The 22,435-nt window shown below is 46.6% G+C and overlaps 1 protein-coding gene across 4 annotated transcripts in view; it reads left to right on the top strand.

The window, feature by feature from the left end:
• The window catches only part of LOC147607324 (pathogenesis-related homeodomain protein-like), a 59,295-nt gene extending 39,782 nt beyond the window's left edge, over positions 1–19,513 (top strand). For 2 of the 4 annotated variants that reach the window (XM_086790417.1, XM_086790418.1), the window contains exons 3-9: positions 15,908–16,073; positions 16,265–16,388; positions 16,522–16,634; positions 16,737–17,123; positions 17,691–17,903; positions 18,598–18,687; positions 18,870–19,513. In XM_086790417.1, the coding sequence (XP_086646543.1) occupies positions 15,908–16,073; positions 16,265–16,388; positions 16,522–16,634; positions 16,737–17,123; positions 17,691–17,903; positions 18,598–18,687; positions 18,870–19,046 (1,270 nt within the window). In that variant the 3' untranslated portion in view covers positions 19,047–19,513. Of the gene's footprint in view, positions 1–15,907; positions 16,074–16,264; positions 16,389–16,521; positions 16,635–16,736; positions 17,124–17,690; positions 17,910–18,597; positions 18,688–18,869 lie in introns of all 4 variants that reach the window. The other 2 variants (XM_086790415.1, XM_086790416.1) reach the window with 1 other exon arrangement.
• Positions 19,514–22,435: the final 2,922 nt, after the last annotated feature.

The raw sequence follows: 22,435 nt of genomic DNA, 5'->3' as shown, positions 1-22,435 counted from the left end.
CTCGCTCGAGCATCACAGAGGAGACCTATGCCGATTAGGGCCTCACGGATTTCATCTATCCGCAGTCGGCTGAGTCGCCTTGGCATTAGACAGCGCTCGGAGGCTTTTGATTATACCTTCACACGGCTTTTTGGAGCAGAGGGCCCCCATGAGCCAGCACCCATTCGAGTTCATGTAGTGATACCTCCGGCCCGCGGGGAGGAGGCACTAGACTTAGCGGTGGCCTTCTTGTTCCCTCTATGTGGACCTTGTGACCGGGAGTGGACTCTAGAGCTCGCTCTCAGCACTTTGAAGACTCAGGCAGTTGAGTTTTCTCATCACATGAGCGATCTGGAGGTGACAGATGTGATAGGCCGACTTTGGGAGTTGGCTCATTTTTTCTTGGATCCCGGGAGTGTGGATACCTCAGGGATTCGGCATTTGGTCGTGCGCATAGTGGCAGACTTGGCACGCGACCCTGGATATGTGAGTATACACGAGGTTTCTCTGTCAGAGCAGGAGGCAGTCGCCATGGGCCACAGCCACTGGCGCCTGATCCGGGATTCTTGCAGTACACCGGGTGGGCAGATTCGCAACCGTTCGGATGGGGACTACTCTCCATCCAAGCCGCTTGCGAAGGCCCGCCGTACGGCTGAGACAGCATCCACCTCAGGAGGGCATCCATGAGGATCATCTCATGGAATGTACAGGGCCTTGGCGGAGCACACTTTATACGCTATCGAGGTTGCTTGAGGCAGGAGCTTCAGAGATGCCTGGTTGGTGGCAGCATTGATATTTTGATGATGCAAGAGCACCACTTGGGTGAGAGCAGGACCCGGAGATATGGTTCGGTGATGCCTGGTAGATGGGACACTTTTTGGTTTGCAGGGTTTGGTCCTTTGGGTGGACAGGGAGGAGTATGCATGGTTATTGCAGATGTATGGCGGCAGGCCATTGTGGATCGAGGGATCATTGTGCCTGGTAGAGCACAGTATGTCATTCTGAGGATGCATGATGAGCTATTGGGTGTGCTCAACATCTATGCGCCCAATCATGCTAGTGCCAGAGCAGAGTTCTGGACTCAGGTTACAGATGCATTGCCAGAGGCCGCACATTGGTGTGTTGGGGGAGACTTCAACATGCTTGAGGACCCGGCAGATAGGGTGGGAGGCAGTCATGTTACAGTGCACGGCACGGAGCTTGCAGTTTGGAACCGGTTTTGCATGTCACTGAGGATCACTGCTGCATGGCAGCATGGGGCTTTCTCCCGGTCTCAGGACAGTCTTAGTTTCTCTCGGTCGGATCGCCGGCAGGGAGGGACTAATCTATCACGGATTGATCGCTTTTCTGTGGGCGACTGGTTAGGGGAGCGAGGGGGCTCCGTCGGCATTCTCGCCGGTACCTCATTTTCAGATCATGCGCCAGTTATATTAACATTGGAGGAGGGGACACGGGAGCCCAGCTTGCAGTTGAGGATCCCAGAGAGGGTACTTACAGATCCCAGTCTCGCTGAGGACATTGAGAGGATCTGGCATGATAGTCAGTGCTCTGACCAGGATGCAGCGGGCCAGTGTGCCCAGGGACTCATTGATCTTAGCTCTTTTCTACACGCTGCAGCTTTGACACAACTGGAAGAGATTCGCGAGCGGGAGCAACGGCTGAGACGCAGCCTTGCTTCGCTACAGCGCCTTCAGGAGCAGCAGCCTGCATGTGAGTGGGTGGCGTCCCAGCTGAGCCAGGCACGCCAGGAGGTTAGAGAGGTAGAGGAGCAGAGACATGAGTTTTACTATCGTCGTCAGGCCTCTCAGTGGACGCAGCTTGGTGATAGAGTGACTGGAGAGTTTTTTGAGATCACTGGACCCCGTCATGCGCGAGCAGGAGTCCGCCAGCTTGGTAGACCGGATGGATCGGTAGCTACTGAGCTCGGGGAGATCAGAGCCATTGCTACTGCATTTTATAGTGACCTGCTTTCAGCGGAGCCAGCCACTGAGGATCGAGATGTTTGCAGACAGACTGTGTGAGCCCATGTGCAGAGGAGGGTCACAGACCATATGCGTACAGTTCTAGGTGCGCCTCTGTCAGAGATTGAGCTTGCTGAGGCCTTGAGGGTCCTGCCGCGACATAGTTGCCCAGGGGAGGACGAACTGACGCCGGCCTTTTTTATGCGCTATTGGGACCTTTTGGGGCCAGGCCTCCGCAGGGGCTTTCAGCATGTTTTGGACATTGGGGTGATGCCGCAGAGCTTTTCAGAGGGCTTGATCTATCTTATCCCCAAGGGGGAGGGAGTATCAGATGACATTCGGCATTGGAGGCCTATTACGATCCTCAATACTATCTACAAGGTCTTGGCAAAGGCCTTGAGTTTGAGGATCCAGCCCTTCCTGGGGGAGTTGATTCATGCTACTCAGACAGGATTTGTCAAGGAGCGCAGTATCCTTGACAACATCTTTACTTTCTGGGAGGCGACGGCCCGAGCTAGATTTCTTGGCGAGGACTTGGTCGTGATGCTTCTCGATTTTGAGAAGGCATACGATAGAGTTGATTGGGGTTTCTTAGAGGGCACTATGCTTCGCCTGGGCTTTGAGCCAGGATGGATCAGAGGGGTGGCAGCTCTGTATTCCACAGCTCGCAGCCAGGTGCTGATTGCAGGAGGACAGGGGCCGAGTTTTGTGCTGACCAGATCAGTCCGTTAGGGGTGTCCTCTCGCCCCTTTCCTTTTTCTCTTCTTTGCAGAGGCTATGAGTATGTATTTGACGGCAGAAGAGGTTGGTTTGAGAGGACTGCAGCTCCCAGTCCGGGGGGAGGACCTGCTTGATGCTGAGTTTGTAGACGACACGAGCTTATTTTTGCATGGCCATGAGGCCAATCTTATTCGGGCTGAGCAGTCGCTCCAGGTTTTTGGTGCAGCTTCGGGAGCATTGATCAATTGGCGCAAGACAGTGGCCTTTTGGATCAGTAGTGCTCCCACTCCGGCATGGAGCCCGGACCCCGGTTTTAGATGGATTCCTCCAGGCACAGCAGTGCGGTATTTGGGATGCCAGATTGGCCTAGATTTGTCACCTGAGCAGCAGATTGCCCCGCTTCTTCTGAGCATTCGGAAGAAGCTATTGTATTGGAGTATAGCTCGACTATCCTTGGCTGGGAGGGTGGTGGTGGCAAATCAGGTGCTATTAGCGACCATGTGGTACATTACGTCTTGCTGGATTTTCTCGAGCTCTTGCATCAGCCAGGTATAGAGGCTGATCAGGAACTTTCTGTGGTCTGGGAGGGATGGTCAGCCAGCTCGGGCAAAGGTTGCATGGGCAGTTATTACACTTCCGCTGGCTCAGGGTGGTTTGGGCATTATAGATCCAGTCGATCAGAGTAGAGCCTTATTGGGGAAGCTTATTGTTCGGGGGTTGCTTCCAGGCGCTGAGCCTTGGAAAGAGCTCCTCTTGCAGCGACTGCAAGCTCGGGCGCTGAGCCTTGGAAAGAGCTCCTCTTGCAGCGACTGCAAGCTCGGGCGCCCCCAGCAGGGGGTACTTGGGCACCAGAGATTCGCTGGATCTTCATAGAGATGAGGAGGACAGGCCTCAGTAGAGGATGGGAGGACAGATTTGCTTTGAGTATCCTGAGAGCTTGGGAGCTGCTGAGACCCGGGCTCTCTCAGTGGCCTCCTTCTTGTGTTGAGGAGCGGGCCAGGCAGCCGCTCATCTGGAGCCCAGCGGTTCGCACAGAGCACGGTCATATGCTGGGCTCTCGGCCTCGTCTAGCCTGGGGACCTTTAGCGGCAGGCCCAGCTCGTAGTTTTGGAGACTGGCAGGCTTTCTGCAGTCTACCAGAGGAGATCCAGGTGGAGAGGCTGAGTCACTTCAGAGGGGGGTTGATTATGAGGGATGATATACAGGAGGCACTCACAGAGGAGTGGTTCACGCCTCTCGAGCCAGTGGCCCCACGGTGGATGGGAGCCTTTACACAGTTGGAGATCCTGATTGCTGTCAGAGCTAGCACTGAGGATGGCAGATGCCTCTACTATGAGATTCAGGATGAGGGCAAACTCCAGAGAGTGGAGGTGGAGTCGCCTTTGGTTGCAGAGTGCACCTTTCAGAGGATTCGGGTAGTGGCCGCCGCTTCTCGGAAGTGGCATATTGACCCCGACCTTGCTGATGTGCTCCCGGATTGGCGCATATGGGCATATGCAGCGCGCCCCTTGGCCCGGCTACAGTGGGACCCCGGGGAGTACGAGTGGCATGATCCTTATGCATCCCTTGAGGCCACAGAGATCACCTTTTTCCAGTATACTGTTCGGCTGGGACGGCATATTTTGACGGCGAGGAGGACGGTTTCTCCAGCGGCAGCGGGGCATTGGCGACTACAGGGACTCTCACAGGAGTTCCTGGAGGATTTCTGGGCTGGGCTCTGGGCTAGTCGGCAGGCCCGCAGGATCTCGGCTTTTCAATGGCTGGTCGCCCACAGGGGCTCAGCAGTTGGCACTTGGCTTGTTTATAGCGGTCTTCCGGCGGCCTGCGTCCGATGCGGCCACCCTATGGAGACACAGAGACATTGCCTTTGGGACTGTCCTCAGGCACAGCAGATTTGGCTGCGGATGCTGCGTATTCTGGCCCCCCTCTCTCCAGAGGGTATGTCTACGTGGGGTGCCGCTGCTTGGTCGACTTCGTCAGGGCCTGCTATGGGCTATGAGATGGAGCAGGGCAGTCAGGCCATCAGATTTATTAGGGGCCAGCCTCGCCTGGTTCCGGCACCGGATTTCTCGTCCGCCAGCTGGACACAGGAGAGGGATTTACGATGGGAGCTCCTCAGCAGCCTCACCATCTGGTTCACCTGGAGGGCCCGGTGCTTTACGGCCTTTGAGGGGAGAGTGGAGCCACCAGCAGAGAGTGTATGGGGGATTTGGCAGGAGTTGATCCACACCTTGCGAGGATAGTACGACCGCATCCGGGGAGACTCGGATGAGGCGATCTTACGGCGCCAGGCCTTTCACACCACTTGGCGCTGTGGCCCTTTCTACACCTTACACACGGGATCCCCCCGTTGGCACTACAGGCCACCTGTTTGGCTCTTCCCCCCCCCCCTATTGTATGATTTAGCCGCTCAGTTCTTTGTACTGATGCTTGTATTTTGCAGCACCTAGGGAGAGTCTCCCGGGCTGCCATGATGTATTCGCTGCTCTATCTCTCTTAGGAGCAGGAGAGATCTTTTGTAGCCCTACGGGCGTTTTTATATAACTAATGAAAGGATCTTTTCTCGGAAAAAAAAAATGAAAAGCATAAACTGAAAAACAACTAGCTATAACATGTGGTCAAAGAGGAACTAGTGGCCTGATACAACTGCCAGAAAAAGGCATATCTAATAAAAGTGTGGAACTGGAAAAATGGTAGGCTATGGGAAGCAGCTGAGATAGACTCATCCCATAATGTCTCACATAGGTCGATCCAGCATAGACAGGCTGAAGCGCCGAGGTCATGAGAGAGAGAAAGATAGATAGAAAGAAAGAAATATTAAGCTTCTACTAACGACCCAATGGGCCTATGAGACCAAAGTGATACAATAATGGCCACGGCATGTCTCATCATGGAATGGAAAATAAAACATAAACATGTCTACAAAAGGCCAAAATGACCTATGAGACCAAAAGGTTACATCATGTCCATGAAATACATCATCATGGGTACTAAAAATAAAAATCAAAGAAAGTAATAAGAGCTGAAATGTCAGATTTGATTTCAAAACAAAAACTGTGCAGCTTTCATATCACCCTAAAATATCCTGCTCAGGATGTTGCAACATGCACCCAATGTAGTAAAGCTGAGCTGGTGGGAGAAAGTCCTGTGGTGGTGGGAGATGATGGCTCTGATCCTCCTGTAGTGACGCAGGCGTGGGCGGGGACCACAAGGTCGAGGGCATTGGGCCCTGCATAGCTCAATGGCTTTGTCTAGTGTCACTTCTCTCGGTCGAGCTCCTACATCAGCCTGAAGGTTCAGTGTAGTGGGTGAATCTGCCTCCCTCGTCAATCTAGTCTGGAAGAAGTCGATGAGAGCTCTTTGTATTGGTCCTCTGATGGGTACTGCTGGTCTAGGCCACAAAAGGGGCTCTCTGTGTCTACAAAGCTCCAGGAGGAAAAGTCCCAAGCATCTCTGGTTTGGGAAATCCATGATCCTGGAAAGTGGTCCAAATCCATCTCGGAGGAGGCAGTGGAACCTCCCCCTAATCTCATGGTATACTGGGCATCTGCAGACATAGTGGGCCTCTGTCTCAGCCTTTGTGTGACAAAGTTGACATATTTTGTCCTCTGGTGCAATTGCCCTCGGCCCATATCTGGTTGTCTCCACTATCAACTAATGGAATGAGGTGCGAATCTATCCAATCGCACATCGCACCCCAAATGACAGATGTGTGTCCATGTAGTGTGGGCGTGTGATGAAGTCGTCCTTTGTCAGGCAAAGAAAATGGTCCCTGTCAAGGGCCATCTTCGTCCCAAGGGGCTGGATGGGTGGGTGCCAAGACCTCTGAGTATCCAATCTCATGATGTCCTTCCTGATGACCCTGTTCAGCTCTGTGCAGCTGAGAGCAAAGGAGGACGCGTCTATGCTATACTGGAACGGAGGGAGTGCCTCCATCTGCATGCCATGCATACCAAACCAAGTGCTCACCTGGGCATACCAACACTGCGTGTCTCCGTCTAGTGCTAGCTGTCTTGAGGACTCTAGGGCGAGCCTTGGGTATCTATTTGGTGGGAGCTCGCATAATCTGTGCCAGTATGTCACTGTCTAGAAAATAGCCTCTTTCACAATCATTGCAACCCCTATCTCCGCGTGCACAATCTCGTGTGGCACTAATGGCTTACTTCTAATTATGTGTGAGATCATCATCACTAGCCGCCTCTCAAAGGCTTCCACCCATCATACATTCTCCGTGTCTATCTCAGTTGGCTCCTCCCTCCGTCTCCTCCTATGGTATAAACTAGGACCCCAGATGGGAGCTCCATATAGTAGTGCAGGTGTGACTAGTGTGTCAAATAGCCAGAGCTTTGTCTTCGGCTCTTGAAACTGTATCTGTGAGCACTGCCTCTCAAGTGAGCCCCCAAGGCTGCTTAGCCACGCATCAATCTGGTTTCAGCTGTCATCCGCATAGAGAAACACGGTCCGGTAAAAGTGGTCCCAAGGTATGCATAAGAAGTCACATGATCCACTGGCTCCCCACTATATGTAAACCATTGTGCAGATTTGTGTATCCACTGCGAGGAAGTGTTAAAGATCATAACCTTGGTCATCCCAAGGTTTACGGTGAGGTCTTGATCCTCACAAAAGGCCTGTAATGCATCTAAGTGTCTCTACAGCCCCTCTAGTGAGTCAGAAATGAGGACAATGTCATCTGCATATAATAGAATGGGTATCAAAACTCTTGCCAAAAGTGCTCCTGGACCTTCGTGTCGGTCTATGTAGTTGGACACCTCATCAATGTGGAGCCCAAATGGAGTGGGAGATAAGGGAAAGCCCTGTTTCACCCCAATAGTGCTATGTATGTCCTTTGATCCCTCCCGTGGGGCCCGCACTGTGCCGATGACAGACTCGTAGAGTGTGAGGATCCCCCAAAGCATCTTTGTTGGTACTTCCATGTCCCGCAGTCTCCTCATCAATCTAGCCCGTGGGACTGTGTCAAAAGCCTTGCGGAAAGCCACAAAGCAGCAGTATATTCGGTGCCCATGTGCTCTCTCCTCCTCAATGATACCTTGTAATGTGAAGATGTGGTCCAGTGTGGAGTGCCCTTTCCGGAAACCTGCCTGCCTTGGTGTCTGAGTCTCTGCTCCTCTGCCCATCTGCAGAGCTCATGCTCCAAGATCAATCCATAAATCTTGGGCAATGTGTGACCAATCATATAATAGTCCTATAGTTACCGGGATCCATGGGGTCACCTGATTTCAAAATGAGTACAATGATATTAGAAGACCAACTGGCAAGGAAACCCTCGCATAGGGCCTTGTTAAACATATGTACCGGAAGTGACGCCAATACATCTCTCGCATGTGAGAAGTGCTCGGCAATCAGCCCATCATGATCTTGTGCTCTCCCATTCTGCATCTTGTCAATACCATCTCTCATCATGCTCACGTGGAAGGAGGAGTGGGATGGGGCGAGGCTTAGGAGGGTGGGGGAGAGGTGGTCGTCCGGGGACGTGGTAAAGGGAGGTGGCGTATGCATGCCATATGTTGGGTGAGGTGATTGAGTCGGTGGGCGACGATCTTGGAACAGCCTCCAAGCCTCCTTACAGTCCCATCCCAGAAACAACTGGTATAGCTCCTGCTCGAGGTGAGCTAGGTAGACTCGCTTCTTCATCCGTACGAGACAACGGATGATTTGTTGTGCTTGTTGCTGGTGAGTGGTGGAGCCCAAAGCGACCTCCCGCTGTAGGCGGGCATGGGTCTCAAGGCACTCCTCATCATACGAACTGTTCTGTGGAACAATCCCTCCAGGTGGTCCAGGGGTGGCTCTGGTGTGAGGGAAAGCGGCTGTGGCGGCTGTGTGAAGGGTGGCTGCAAGCTATGTGGTAAACACATCAAGTGGGATGTGTGGGTCGAGGTCGGAGAGGGTGCGGAAAATGTGGTTAGAGTAGACGGAAGAGGTATCCTTGATGAAGTGGTATCTTGGTTGACGGTGGTGTGGTAAGGCCAATGGCTGGATGGTGTATTGGCATGAGAGAAAGAAAGAAAGAGATATTAAGCGTCTACTAAAGACCCAATGGGCCTATGAGACCAAAGTGATACAATAATGTCCATGGCATATATCATCATGGAATGGAAAATAAAACAGAAAGAAAACATAAACATAGCTATCTCACTGGGGTGATACAAAACTGTCCATGGAAACTCTGAGTAGAAACTAGAAACATGAGAGTAGCATCAACTCTGAGTAGATGGTATACCACTCTCCAAAGTATCAAGCATGGGGCTAACGAGTATGGCCGAGAGGTCTCTCTCAGCTATGCCACGTGGAAAGGTATCTCGATGGCGGTGGAGCATGTCTTGGATTTGGAGCTGATGAGGTGATTGTGGCCGATGGCCGGGGGGCTGGGGGCGTCCGGCACGTTGGAGTGCGGAGGCTCGGTTCGAGGTAACTCCTCTCGGGCGAGGTAGGTCCGAAACAGCTCGTGGAGGGTCTACAAGATCCACTATATCGGTGTCCTCCACCTCCTGGGTCCGGAAGAAACTAGTGATGGTTGGCTCGTGAGGGAGGGGGCAGGGTGGCTGGGGCTGAAGCTCTCTCAAGAAGGTGTCCCCGTGTCTGCGAAGCTCAAGCAGGAAGAGGCCTAGGCAACGATGGTGCTTGAAGTCAATGATCCCGGAGAGTTGACCAAATCCCTCACGAAATAGACAGTGAAACCTCTTGCGGATCTCATAGTATACTGGGCAGCAGCATATGTAATGCTCCTCCGTCTCAACCTGTGTGTGGCATAACTGAGAGAGAGAGAGAGAGAGTTATATTAACGTCTACGAAAGGCGGCAAGGCCCCAAGGGCCTATGAGACCAAAAGTAATACAATGGTTGAAACCAGACGGGAACTCGGATGCAATGGACAGACTTTTCAGATGCCAACAAAGATATGAAAACACAGCGGAAATAACCATATACAATGCCAAAGAGCACACAACATTGAGCCGGAACGGCCGCCACCCCTAGGAATTGCTTTATTCCAATGACTAAAAAGATACAAATAAACCAAGGTGCGGGTGCAGTCTTGCACCGGATTTTCCACAAAGCTTAGTAGACATTTGTTCAAAGATCCGGGGTACCAATCAGCACCACAAACTAGTGCAAATCAGCCTCGATCAATAACCTGGTACAGTATCAAAACCAACCTCGAAATCTGTGCCAAAACAGCCCGGAAAAGGCTCTCAAAAACAGTCCCTGATACAAACACAGTCCTTGAATCGATGGTCAGGAGGGAGTGGTGAAGAGAGAAAAGAATCTACCTGGCTGTTGTACCATTGTACGGCCTGCCGAAGAGAGAGAGAGCTAAAACCGGCTGCTGTCCACTGCACAACCAGCGTAAGGGAGAGGAGAAGAGATACCCGGCCTGCTGTACCACTGTACGGCTGGCTGTACCTGCTGTACGGCCAGCAAAGAGATCAGCCTGCTGCCCCTTCTGTACGGCCAACGAACTGAAGAAAGAGAGAGAAAAAAGCTGCCGCCTTTTGTACGACCAGCGAACTGGGAACGGAGAGAGGAAAAGCTGCTGCCTTCTGCCCCCTTCTGTACGGCCAGCAAACCAGGAAGAGAGGAAAAATTGTCTTGTAGAGAGAGAAAACTGTACGGCCAGCAAACAGAGAAAGACTACTGCCCGCCACCTCTTCTCTATGCATATTCTTCACATCCTGCTTTTAAAGGAGTCGACCTTCCTAAAATACCTGTGCTTTTTCCCTCCTTTTTGCCAAAAGTGGCTGAATATGCATAAAATACCAGTTTTTATGCTTTTCCCAAACTTGTTGGTCAAGTTTGCTATAAGCGCCTCCTTCTATCCACATATACTTGCCCAAAATAATATTAGGCCCGGCCACACTTAAATGGTGTGTGAACCTGTTGACTCATAAACATTATAAGTCACTTTATTTGGTAAAAATCCCATATTGCTCAAGTTCTATAGCCATCTTTCAGGGCAAACTTTGTTTCTTTTGTGGAAAATCCCCGTTCACACCTTGGTTTCAGACAGTGTGTGAAACACTATTCAAGACTGGTGAGGGGACCAAATTGGTGACATCCCCTCCACCTTATAAGACAATTGTGCGCAACTGTTTAAGCCTAATGCCACTGAAATATCATTCAAATATAGCAGATCCACTGTCCATCAGTAGTATTACATAATTCCAGATCAATGATCCGAAGTCAGATATAGGCACAAGAGCCAACTGTATCAAGAAACTATATGCTGGCCACTCACTATCCTCATAGCATGTGACATGTGAACATTGAGGTAGCGTGCTCTCTGTATAAACCCATAATGTGTGAGCCTCAAGAAGTGATCTTTGTAGAACTGCATCTTCGTAGGTAACTCTGAAGGTGCAATCCATGTAGCTTGAATGTGCAAACTAAGGATATCTATCTTGATCACCCGGTTTGTCTCCTCATGTGTGAGACGGAATGTTGGTGCATCGAGACTATATTGCAATGGTGGGAGACGCTCCACCAAAGCCCATGTGTAGAGAACCATGTAGTGACCCTCGAGAACCAAGCTCGGCTCTCCCCTTGAGCTGCCAACCACCTAGATGACTCCCATGTGAGTCTCGGTAGTAGTTTGTGCTGAACCATGTCGCTGATACGGTGAATGTAAGCAATCGTCTGAAAAAGGGCATCAATCACCATGGGGGCTACAACAATTCTGCCTGGATAATGGCATGTGGAAGAGATGGTTTGCTGTGGATCATACGTGAGAACATCATCACCTGGGGACTCTCTAGTCTTTGCCAACCCTTTGTTGTGTGATCCTGCAAATGTGCGTGGAAGCACTGCCGCTAAAGTAAGCTCAAGGCTGCATATCCCCGTGTCACTCTGGCATGTGCTGCGGGAAGCATGGTGAAGCGTGGGCCACTGAAAGTGACACCAAGGTAAACATAGGATGAGATAATCTCCACAGGATCCACTCTGTATGCAAAGCTCAATCTGGATGTGAAGGGGCAGGAAGTATTGAAGACCATTACCTTGGTTTTGCCAAGGTTAACAGAGAAGTCCTGCTGAGTGCAGAAGTTCGGTAAGGCATCCAACTGTTGGGACTCGGGAGAGATCAAGAAATGGTGAATCAAGGCTGTACGAGAGAGGAGGGGGGGGGGGTGTCCATGTGAAGGCCATGTCTATCAAATCAGCTAACCACCCATGAATGCCAAGACTTGCTTTTCCCCTCTCTAGCACAGAAGACGATCTGCAGCCAGAACCAGAACCAGAGGAGAGGGGATCGACCGATAGAAGTCCTCTGTCAAAATCCGTGGCAATGCACAAAGTTGGAGTGGTTGTTGGGGGGGGGGGTGCGCGGGGAGTCGGGACCCAATGGATCCATCTCTACTAAACATGTGGACCCTGGATCTCTGCTGGTGCGGGCCTGTCATCTTGAAAAGCTCCCTAGTGACCCTGTCTCCTACCTGTGTTTAGAAAGAGGTGCGAGCATATGGTACTGAAACTCCACCCTTATCTCCTCAATTGATCAGTGTAACACTTCTCACATGCTTGTATATCACTTGTATTAAACAGGATTACAATGTGTAAATATATACTGCAATTCTGTTGAAGGGGACTACACAGCAGGGGGCAACCTATAGGTGTAACATCTCTTCCAAATCTGATGGAATTGAGATTTAGGGCACTGCAATATGCTCTACAACCTTGTGGAGGAAAGTTCCTCAAATTCATTACCATTTTTGCACAGCAAGCTATTCTTCAGGTGCCAGTCGTGCAGTTTACAGCTTCTCTTGAAAGTTTGGGTAATTTTCTCATAATTGTAGATTCATGTGGAAATAATCCACCAAACTTTGTGTGAATGTTGTTCACATATTGAGGAGTGTATTAACTTCTTTTTCACCAACTGCCCATCGCGCTTGTTCTGGACCACTGCGGCTCTCGACCAGCTGGTTGGTTTGCCTGCCAGCACACTTGTTTGCCACCATAAGCATGCTGGTCATTTAATCTTGAGTTTTAACACACCCACACACGGGGGCTTGAACCAACCCCTCCTCTGTGCGCTAACCAGCCTGCACACAGTCCCTTTTTCCTTATGGGCATACCAACCTTTCCTCCTTGCAAACATGCTTTATTTCTAGTTATCCCCAGGGCCCAAAAGCTAGCATGGGTAAGGTTACACACAAACAAGAGTGTATCTCTATCCTTTGCACATCCATGCAAAGCTCCATAGCTTTCCTGCTAAAAGCAACTTGCAAAATGTACTTTCTTGTGCACTTCAGGTGTCATCTCTTCAATCCCCAGTTCCATGGGTTCTCTCCTTGTCAGACAAACTCAAGCTTTCATACCAATGTAAGGTCTTCGCATAGACTGTGCCCAAGAATATTCTAATATAGAAGCTCCTTGAGGACCAGGGTTAAGAACATCGCATGGCCGCGATGGATTGTGGATAGTGACTCACCACCCAATAGTAGGTTCAATACCTCGACCACCCCTAAGCGTGAGGTCAGATTTCCGTGAATCTGCCAGCCACCGATGACCCCAACATGGCGTCCCATACCACCAAGCTGAATTACCTTTTGACAGCCCCATGGTCGAGAGATCTCGCACGCTCCTTGGTAACCCCAGCCTACCGTGTGGCTACTTGATCTCTTGTGTCTTATAAGTGACCCCAAGTCACTTTCATAGTAATAACCAAACTATAAGTTTCGTGCTTTTATTTATTAACCTTTCCTGCTTTAGTTATAAGCTTTCAGCCATTATTAGCCCTTAGTTATTCTTATAGCACGTGGCTATTATTTCCAATCCCACGGCCAATATAGACCTCCTCTTGCTAGCTTCCTTAGCCTACATGTGAACCCTCCAAGTTCCCACGCCCTTGGCTAAGCCTTAATCCTAATTTTGGGTTAGTCCTAACCCTAATCCATGGTTAGTCCACGTGTTAATCCATGTGTCCCCCCAGCCCTAGGCCGGTTGGGACATAACACATTCCATACTCCAGGGTGGTCCTTGAGGACTCCAAGGCAAGCCTTGTGTACCTGTGTGGATCCATCTCATTGATGGGATGGATGTATGTGTGTCAGGAAAAGAGCCACTACCATCAAGGATCAATCAAACTTTGCTTGGATAATCTTGTGTGGAACTGATGGTTTTCTGCGGATCATACGGGGGGAACATCATGACATGGGGCCTCTCAACTCGCTGCCAATCCTTATCGGATAAATTTGGCCCCCAAAAAGCTGCTCCATACATCAAGGCTGGTATGATGAGGGTGTCAAAAAAGCAAGCCTTCGTTGTGGGCTTCTGGAAATGTACTTGGAAGCACTACTGCTCAAGTGAGCCCAAGGTTGCATATCCCGTGTCACTCTGGCTGCTGGCATGTACCGTGGGAACCACGGTGAAACGTGGGCCATTGAAAGTGACACCAAGGTAGACATAGGATGAGATAATCTCCACACGATCCCCTCTATATGTGAAGCTCAATCTGGATGATGTGAAGGGGCAGGAGGTATTGAAGACCATTACCTTGGATTTACCAAGGTTAACAATGAGATCCCGCTCAGTACAAAAATCCTGTAAGGCGATTAATAGGATGTTTTCTTCTCTTTTGATGACCATAGATTAAGCTCAAGACCGACATGGTCTTTATGGTATGCTGATCCCCTACTACTCTATGTGGATGACATCATCCTCCTTTCAGATTCAGCCGAGGGGCTTCAAAGACATATGGATAACTAGCAGATCTACAATGTCAAGCATCAAAAACAATAATCTGGGTGGGGTTTTTGTGTCTTTTTTGGTTTGGGTTTTGGTTTGGACTTACGAAAGTTCTCAATGAGAGCTCTTCCTTCACTGTAGACTTCCCACTTGTCTACTTTCCGAGTTGCTGTGACTTTGGCTAATTTTTCATTGTTTTACTCGAGTTATATTGGGGTTAATTGCTCTGCAATCCATTTCATTGTGATCTTAAGTTTGTTTGATTGTTATAGAACCTCATTCTTATCGATTGCAGTTCGATAAGTGAGTACTGCATGATTACCTTGCCATGAAACTTTTGCAAATACTAGCTCCAGCCTCCAAGTTGATCATTTGCACATAGTTGAACATCTAAGACCCCTTCTTGTCTCTTGTCCATGTACTATCCTTCGGGTAAACCACTCACTCTTATCAGAAGGGCCTTTGACTGCCACAATTGAGTTTCCTCGACCTTGTTTGTCACTTCAGATTTGAGGTGTTCTCTCAAATCTACCTTGACCATCGTCTTCATACTCTCAATGGTCTCGTGTAAATCCTTTGAATCTCGTTTTTATCTTTTGCCACAATTTCTGCTTTTCTGATTGCCAATCTTGGGTTGTTTTCTAAGGTCGTGAGTTGGGTTTCCACTTCATGAAGCCGCTCCTTGAGTGCGGAATTTTCTTCTTGCAACTTGTTGATTTGCTCGAGCAAGTAAAGAGACCACTCACTTTGTCGAGTGGCAAGAGTTCTTCTCGGTGATGCCAAGTCGCTCTTGAAGGAAAGCTTTGGCATACTTGGACTGCTTTTGATATCAACTTATTTGCATATGAATCTACTCTTAGAGAGACCGTGTGTGTGTGTGTGTGTGTGTGTGGTGATGGAATCGCACAGATACCAAGGAGTGTGTTTAACTGCCAGATTTTCAGGCATATGTTTTTCTAGAAACTTCTGGATCTTTGGCAGATTGGCAAGGAAATTGATAGACAAAGCTCCTTTCTTTGCATGGACAAGATTTTGGGCACTTTGGACAATTTGGATTGGTCGCAATCGGCTGGTTTTCCAGTCTCCTTACATCGTCAATCATTGCGTCAATCTTTATTTGACTGCTCAGCTACAACAGCTAGACCAGTTCTTGTTTTTCCACTGCTTTTAGTTGTACGTTGTATGAGAAGTTCCCTCATCTTGGGGGCTCTTCTCTTTATACATTAAAGAAATATAAAGTGTGGTTTAAAAAAAAAAAAAGTGTGTATGAGAAAGAAAGAAAGAAAGATATACTAAGCATCTACTAAAGACTCAATGGGCCTATGAAACCAAAGTGATACAATAATGTCCATGGCATATCTCATCATGGAGAGAGAGAGAGAGAGAGAGAGAGAGAGAGAGAGAGAGAGCATAATGGGTTTTAAGGTCAGGTATGTTTGCCTTTTGTATATATTATACAAATCAAATTTTTAGAAGAATTATGTCTGCATGACATGCTTTTAGAAGAATTTTGTCTGCATGACATGCTTTTTTTGGAACTGCTTATTTTTACAGCCTTGAAAAGCTTCGACCTGAACAGGAGTTGAAAAGGGCAGAGAGACAGATTTTGCGGTGTAAGCTCGGGATACGCCAGGAATTACAACAACTCCATACCTTGAGCTTAGAAGGTTCTATTCAGGACACTGCCTTTGATCCTGAAGGGCAAATTTACTTTGATGATGTAAGATATTTTGGCTTGACAGACTTTCACACATCAGCGCCTCACCTTTGCTGCATCTTGGCATTTGTGTGAAGGCTTGTGGTATAGAGTGTGTTGCTTGCTTGGTTCTGCTCCCCTCTCTCTTCTAATCGAAAATGTAGGAGTCTTCGAACTGGGATTGACCATGTGTGCTGCTGATTGTTCGATCCCAGATCTTCTGTGCAATATGCAAATCAAAGGAGGTCCTCCCAGAGAATGATATCATTCTCTGCGATGGCACTTGTAACCGAGCCTTTCATCAGTTTTGCTTGGAGCCACCTTTAAGAACCGAAGATAGTAAGTTAAAGTACTTTTCCATTGAAGTGAACCTGCACTCGATGTTGTCACAGGAATAGCCAGTTCCAGTCACCTTTGTACAGTGGTATCAGATAATATGGATGAAGCTGAAGAAGAGTGCTGTTTTGTGCAGTTCCTCCAGGAGATGATGGTTGGCTGTGCCCCATTTGTGACTGCAAATTTGAATGCTTGGATGCTATCAATGATCATTTTGGAACGGACTTCGAAATGGAGGATAGTTGGGAGGTGTGTGTGTGTAGAGATGCTGTACAAGATTGTTGCTGCACTTCTTACATCTGGTTATTTGCTCTTATGGCAACAGTAATTGTATCGATTACTTCTCTGCAGAAAGTCTTTGCTGAAGCCGAGGAGGATGCGAATGTTGGTGACAATCTTCTCGGGTCTCTAGTGGATTGGCCTTCCGAAGACTCCGAGGATGATGATTATAATCCCGACAAGGCTAGGCTCTCAGAGCACGACGGATCTGCGAAGGAGAGTGGTTCAGATAATGATGATGACTCTGACTCGGACTCGGGATCTGATTCAGATTCCAGTGATAATAGCTCGGGGGTGGTCTTCTTTGATGAGTTTGCAGGGACTACAAGGGGCAAGAAGAGACCCCCTTCTGAGGATGATGAAACAGAGGAATTGTTGCGGGAACATGTAGAAGAAGATGCAGTTTTGGTCTCAGGAAAACGGCAGCGGATGGATGTTGATTACAAGAAGCTCTATGATGTTAGTATACAATCTCATTTCATCAGTTTTTTATCCTTTAACCGAACAATATTATTCATTTTTGTGTTGTGATTTCACTAGTATCTATAATTCAAGAGCATCTCTAGCCGAGTTTTCGCTGTCCCCAACCCATGGGCTCCCCCACTGTTATCTGTAATGCAAGCTCATATCTCGCTGAGTGTTTTTGCCGCACGCCCCAACTTCTAGCTGTAAATATACTCAAGGGTGGGAAGCAAGGGTTCTTGTTTGAATCTTGCCAGGCAATCGGGTTTGTCTTGCATCCGGCCTGGGCTTGCCTACTCACCTTTTTTGCAAAAAGGTGTCCGCTTGATGGGCCTATATGTCAGTGGGCATGAACAAGCCTGGCTTATCTGCGCCAGTAGGCATTGGTGAAGAAGTCCTGCATCAGCAGCCATCCTTTGCATCCACCTTTGTGTGAACTTAGCCTTTAGCTGCTTGTTGATGGGGTATCCTGATAAAATAAATCTTAATGAGCTACGAGACGACAATGATATGCAGTGTGACCCTGCTTTGCTATGCTGTATGTTTTATTGAACTCCTTTGCAGGAAGTGTATGGGGCTAATGCATCAGACTATGATTCAAGTGAGGATGAAGATTGGGGAAAGAGAAAACAGTCTAGAGAGGTGAAAGAATCAGATCAACACACGGAAGTTTCTGTTTTTGAAGAAAAGCAGGGGAAAGGGAAAAATGGACAAGTTTGTGAAGCTGTAGATGTTTCCCAAAGAAAAAAGAGCTCAATTCGACTGCCGACAGAAGTGGTTGTGGTATTTTACCATTAAACTAATGTTCGATCCTCATACACACACATGCGCACATGCGTGCTTGCACTCACACATATTCATGCATGTATGCACAGTGCATCCATGCATGCATGCATACATACATACATACTCACACACGGATGCATCCATACATACACATTTGGATACATCCATGTATTCATGCATACATACATCCATTGATGCATGCTTACATACATCGAGAGAGAGAGAGAGAGAGAGAGAGACGTATGTGTAATACGTGTGTATATATATGTATTGCACGTTCTTCTTCTCCTTTGGCTTGTTCTTCTCAAGAAGAGGTAGGGCTTCTTCTCCTCTGACACTTAAGATGAAGAACAACTACTTTTTCTTCTTACACAGAAGAAGGAGAAAAGAAACACACACACACACACACTTACATATGTATATATATGTATGTATGTATGTACGTATATAAATGTGTAGTACACATAAAATAAAGAAATAACTAGAAAGAGAGATTTGTATGTAATATATTGTATATGCATATATGTGTATGTATATGTACATAAAATATAAAGTATGAAATATAAATATATATGTGTGTGTGTGTCACATAAAATATGCAATATAAATAAATAAACAAGGGTGTGTGTTTTCGTTTCTTCTTTTCCGTATGTTCCAACAGGGCTAAGTATGTTTTTTTCTGCAGAAGCTGCAAGAGATATTCAATGAATGCGAGCTCCCTTCAAAGGCCCGCAAGCAGGCTTTATCAAGTCAGTTGGGACTGTCATTTGCAGACGTAAGCTAGCTTCAGAGCTTTATCATGATAGGTTTTTTTGTGTGTGTGTGTGTGTGTGTGTGTGTGTGTGTGTGTGTCTCCTACCCCTCTAAAAAGACTGAAAAATTTGAAGGCGATTGTAATTATCATTAGAATGCAGACGCGTCACGCACGTGCACTTACACGTGTGCTTCTTCTCGAAGGTGAATACATGGTTCAGGAATGCCCGTCGTGCTTCTTCGAGGAAGAAGAAACTGGGGGGAGGCGCCAATGCTTCTGGATTGTCTTCGGATTCAGGTGCGCAGCAAGTAGTTAAAGAAGAATCTGCATGCACAGGAACTACACGCGATGAAGCAGCAGGTGATGATGCCATTACTTGATTTAGCAGAATTTGGGTTATAATAGACGATGAAAGATGGACTATCCAGTAAAGGCTGTAGCCCAAGATGGCGCTTCGAACTCTGGTAGCATGAGGTTGCATGGCGTCTTGACCAATTCTTAAATGTTTGGTTGAAATCCTCACTCTACTAAATAATCTGTAACATGGGTTGCATGTATCTGCAACATGTTTTAGTGCAAGCTCTTGCAATTGCATGCATACTTGATTCTTGTGCAATAATCAATTGCATGTATATGCAAGGTGTCTTCAGTACATGTGTAGTATCAAGTTCTTGGGATGATGGAGCCATAGCGTGTTGCTATAGAATACCCTGGACCCATAGCGTGTTGCTATGGAATACCCTGCCTTTACCAATGCCAATGTAAGATTTACCTGATTCCTTTCCATGTGGATCTTGGATCTAATTGATTACATTGAGGAGAGGTTTACTGAACCTCGCTTTGCTTAGCATCTGTCCATGTCCTTGCTTTAGCTCAGAGGAGGCACAGGGTTCTTTGGAAGAAGGATGCCACCCCCCTTTGCATGCATTTTTACTGCCTTTCGTTGAGGACTTTGCTTGCATTTTATAAAAATCTAGTGCATAGTACTGTGCATCATGCTTGCCTACATGGAGAGGAAAGGTTTGGAACACCTTGAACTACCTTGTAGAGAGGGCGTTGATGTACTGGGCATGCAATAATAACTAGTAGTGCAATATCTGTTTCTCACATACAATGTTTGGTTTTATGCATGAGATGGTCAAAACTATAACTGCAGGGGTTTGATCCTCATCTTGATGGAAATAAGAAAATGGCACTTTTCAATTTGAAGCTATAACCTTGTTGATGTGGCATGCCTTGCTAATTTAGACAGTGAGAAAGAAACATGCATGAGACTTTGTCAATGGCACCTATTGGTAAGGTCAATATGTTATATATTCAATTCAAAATTATTAGTACTTCCATATGTTGGGGTGGCTTTGCTTTGCCATTTTTGCAAGAAACTTTACTGGAGCAAGGCTTGCATATTAGGACCAGATGCAATGGCTCCCATGAAGAAGACATAAGAAAACCGTTAGGTGTTTGTGAAATATAATTCTTGAACCCCCCAACAAGGTACAATTACTTGGGAACATATGGGGATTATCTAGTAGCTCGATCCAATGGAGAGCTTGGCTCCTTATTTCTTTTATATGATGGTGGCTTCTTATCTCCTTACTCAGTATCCTTACACAGGGCAGGCTGGTGTTTTTCAATAAAATCTCTAAAAAGATGTTTTTTGAATTACTCAAGCAAAATGTTCAGTTCTGATGAAATCTTGGTGGCATTCTATGAAAGTTTTTTTGAGACTCTGGAGGTTGAGAAAACTTTGGGGGAGGACTACAGAGGCTTGAAAATGTGTATAAAGGTAAAAACACTAGGAGGGTATGGAAGGAGGACTTGGGCTTGATAAAGCTTTTGGTGGGAGACAAAAAACTAGTAGGAATTGTTTATGAGAACAAAGCTTGGTAGGATTCTAAGTAAGCTTCATTTCTAGGCACGAGAGCAGGGGTATGGGAAAGATTTTAGGGAGGATTGCTTTGGGATGTTTTTGTAGCGATTTCAGGTGGAGCTAATGATTTGGCAATATTCACAAGGAGAAAGTTAACATAGGGTACAAGTAGAGGTGCTATGGAATAAGCCTAAAACGTTTCATAAATCAACTTTGAGGCCTTTTGAAAAGGTCTCCATTTTGTGGATAGACTTTGCTTTTCGCATTGTCATGGTTTGTTTACCTAAAACCATTTAAAGGTAGGTTGTTTGTTTGCCTCAAACCTCACATTGTCCTTGTTTGTTTACCTCAAATCTCAACCCATTTAAAGATGGATGAGCGCTTGTTTTGTTAAGAAAGCCATTTTTGTGGTCTTTTGAGACTATTATAAAGCGTCATCTCTCGGAAGTCTTAGAACCTATCTTGTAAAAAACAAGTCTTTGTTATGGGTTTTTATAACTCAAATTCTTAGAAGTAGCCTTGAAAGAAACAAGTCTTTGTTATGGATTTTACATACTTGCATAAAAATTCCTTCTATGGAATACTCTCAAAGGTATCATTAGAAAAAAAATATCAAGTTTACAAAATACTTTAAATACATTGTCTCTCATGGTTATTATTTAGATACTTTTCACTAAATAGTTGTAACTTTTAAAGTTTACGTGAAAGTATCTTAAAACAATAGATAAATGGATTAGATGGTTGGCATGATCCTTTTAACTAAACACACTTTTTGATATACTTACTTGGAAGATAAGGCTTATAATGTTTTTATGTTGATTCGTAAATTTATTAGGTATAGGATTTTTTTTTCAAATCATGGATACATGCTTATTAAGTAGTCTCATGTAGCTTCATGGTGTGTTAAGTTGATTTGTTTTTTCATCTCTATTTATAAATTGACCTTAAGTCACTTTTACAGCTCAAATATAGGACCATTAGTGTCAAAGAAAAACTTCACAAGATCATGTTTTGCTTAGTAGCAGTTGAAAGTAATTTACGAGTCAAATAATAAAATTAGATTTTTTTGAAGTGTTCAAATATTTTTTATACGCTAGGTGTGCAAGTGAACTGTTTATCTTAGTTTTGTTGAATTATGTGTCATTGGGTCTTGCCTTTGAGTTGCAATACAACTCAATGTGGGTGTGCTAGCTCTATTGTTGTGTTCTCACTCTGTTGTCACAGTGGAATGCTCCTTTTCTAAGGGAATGAAGGTAAAGTTTCGCTTGCCTAGATGATAAACACATATAGGAGATAGTCTTCGTAGTGGTTCTCTCTCACAAAAAGTGGAAAGGGAAGAAACTATAGAAGAAAAAACCTATCTAGCATGCATCCATCAAGCAAACAAGATTCAATAGCAGACATGCAAGAGTAGAGAGGAGAGCTCACAAATATTCCATTGCAAGGAAATGTATGTGTATTGTTTATTGTTAAAATTGACTTAGTTACAAGTTATTGATGTTGCTTATTGTCAAAATTAACTTATATATAAGTGTTTCTCTTTCATAATAGGCATGCCAAACTTAAAAATAGTATGACGACTATCTTAAGCAAGTATGCACATGATGTTTTTAGGCTTTTTCCTATTTGACATAAGCTTAAGGTCGCTTTAGATGTTTCAGTGGGTGATTTGGGGTTATCGTGAGCACTGGGAATATAGTTTAGTTGAATCAATGGTTGGTGTGGTTGAAGCAAAGGCCATGTAAAGTTCTTGGTAATTTGAGAAGAGTTCTCATGATGGGTCGTACCATGGGCCAACCTTGCGCCTACCATGGTCTCTCCATCCAAAAATGTACTTGGATGGCTATCGAGATGAAGCTTAGTGTAGGTGCTTAAGATAGTAGTGCTTATTCTTTCTAG

The sequence above is a fragment of the Cibotium barometz genome, chromosome 55, assembly GCF_041138505.1.
Source record: "Cibotium barometz isolate CiBa-2024 chromosome 55, ASM4113850v1, whole genome shotgun sequence".
Classification (NCBI taxonomy): Eukaryota; Viridiplantae; Streptophyta; class Polypodiopsida; order Cyatheales; family Cibotiaceae; genus Cibotium; species Cibotium barometz.
The sequence above is the reverse complement of the archived record's forward strand: the minus strand, read 5'-3'. Positions and strand labels throughout refer to the sequence as shown.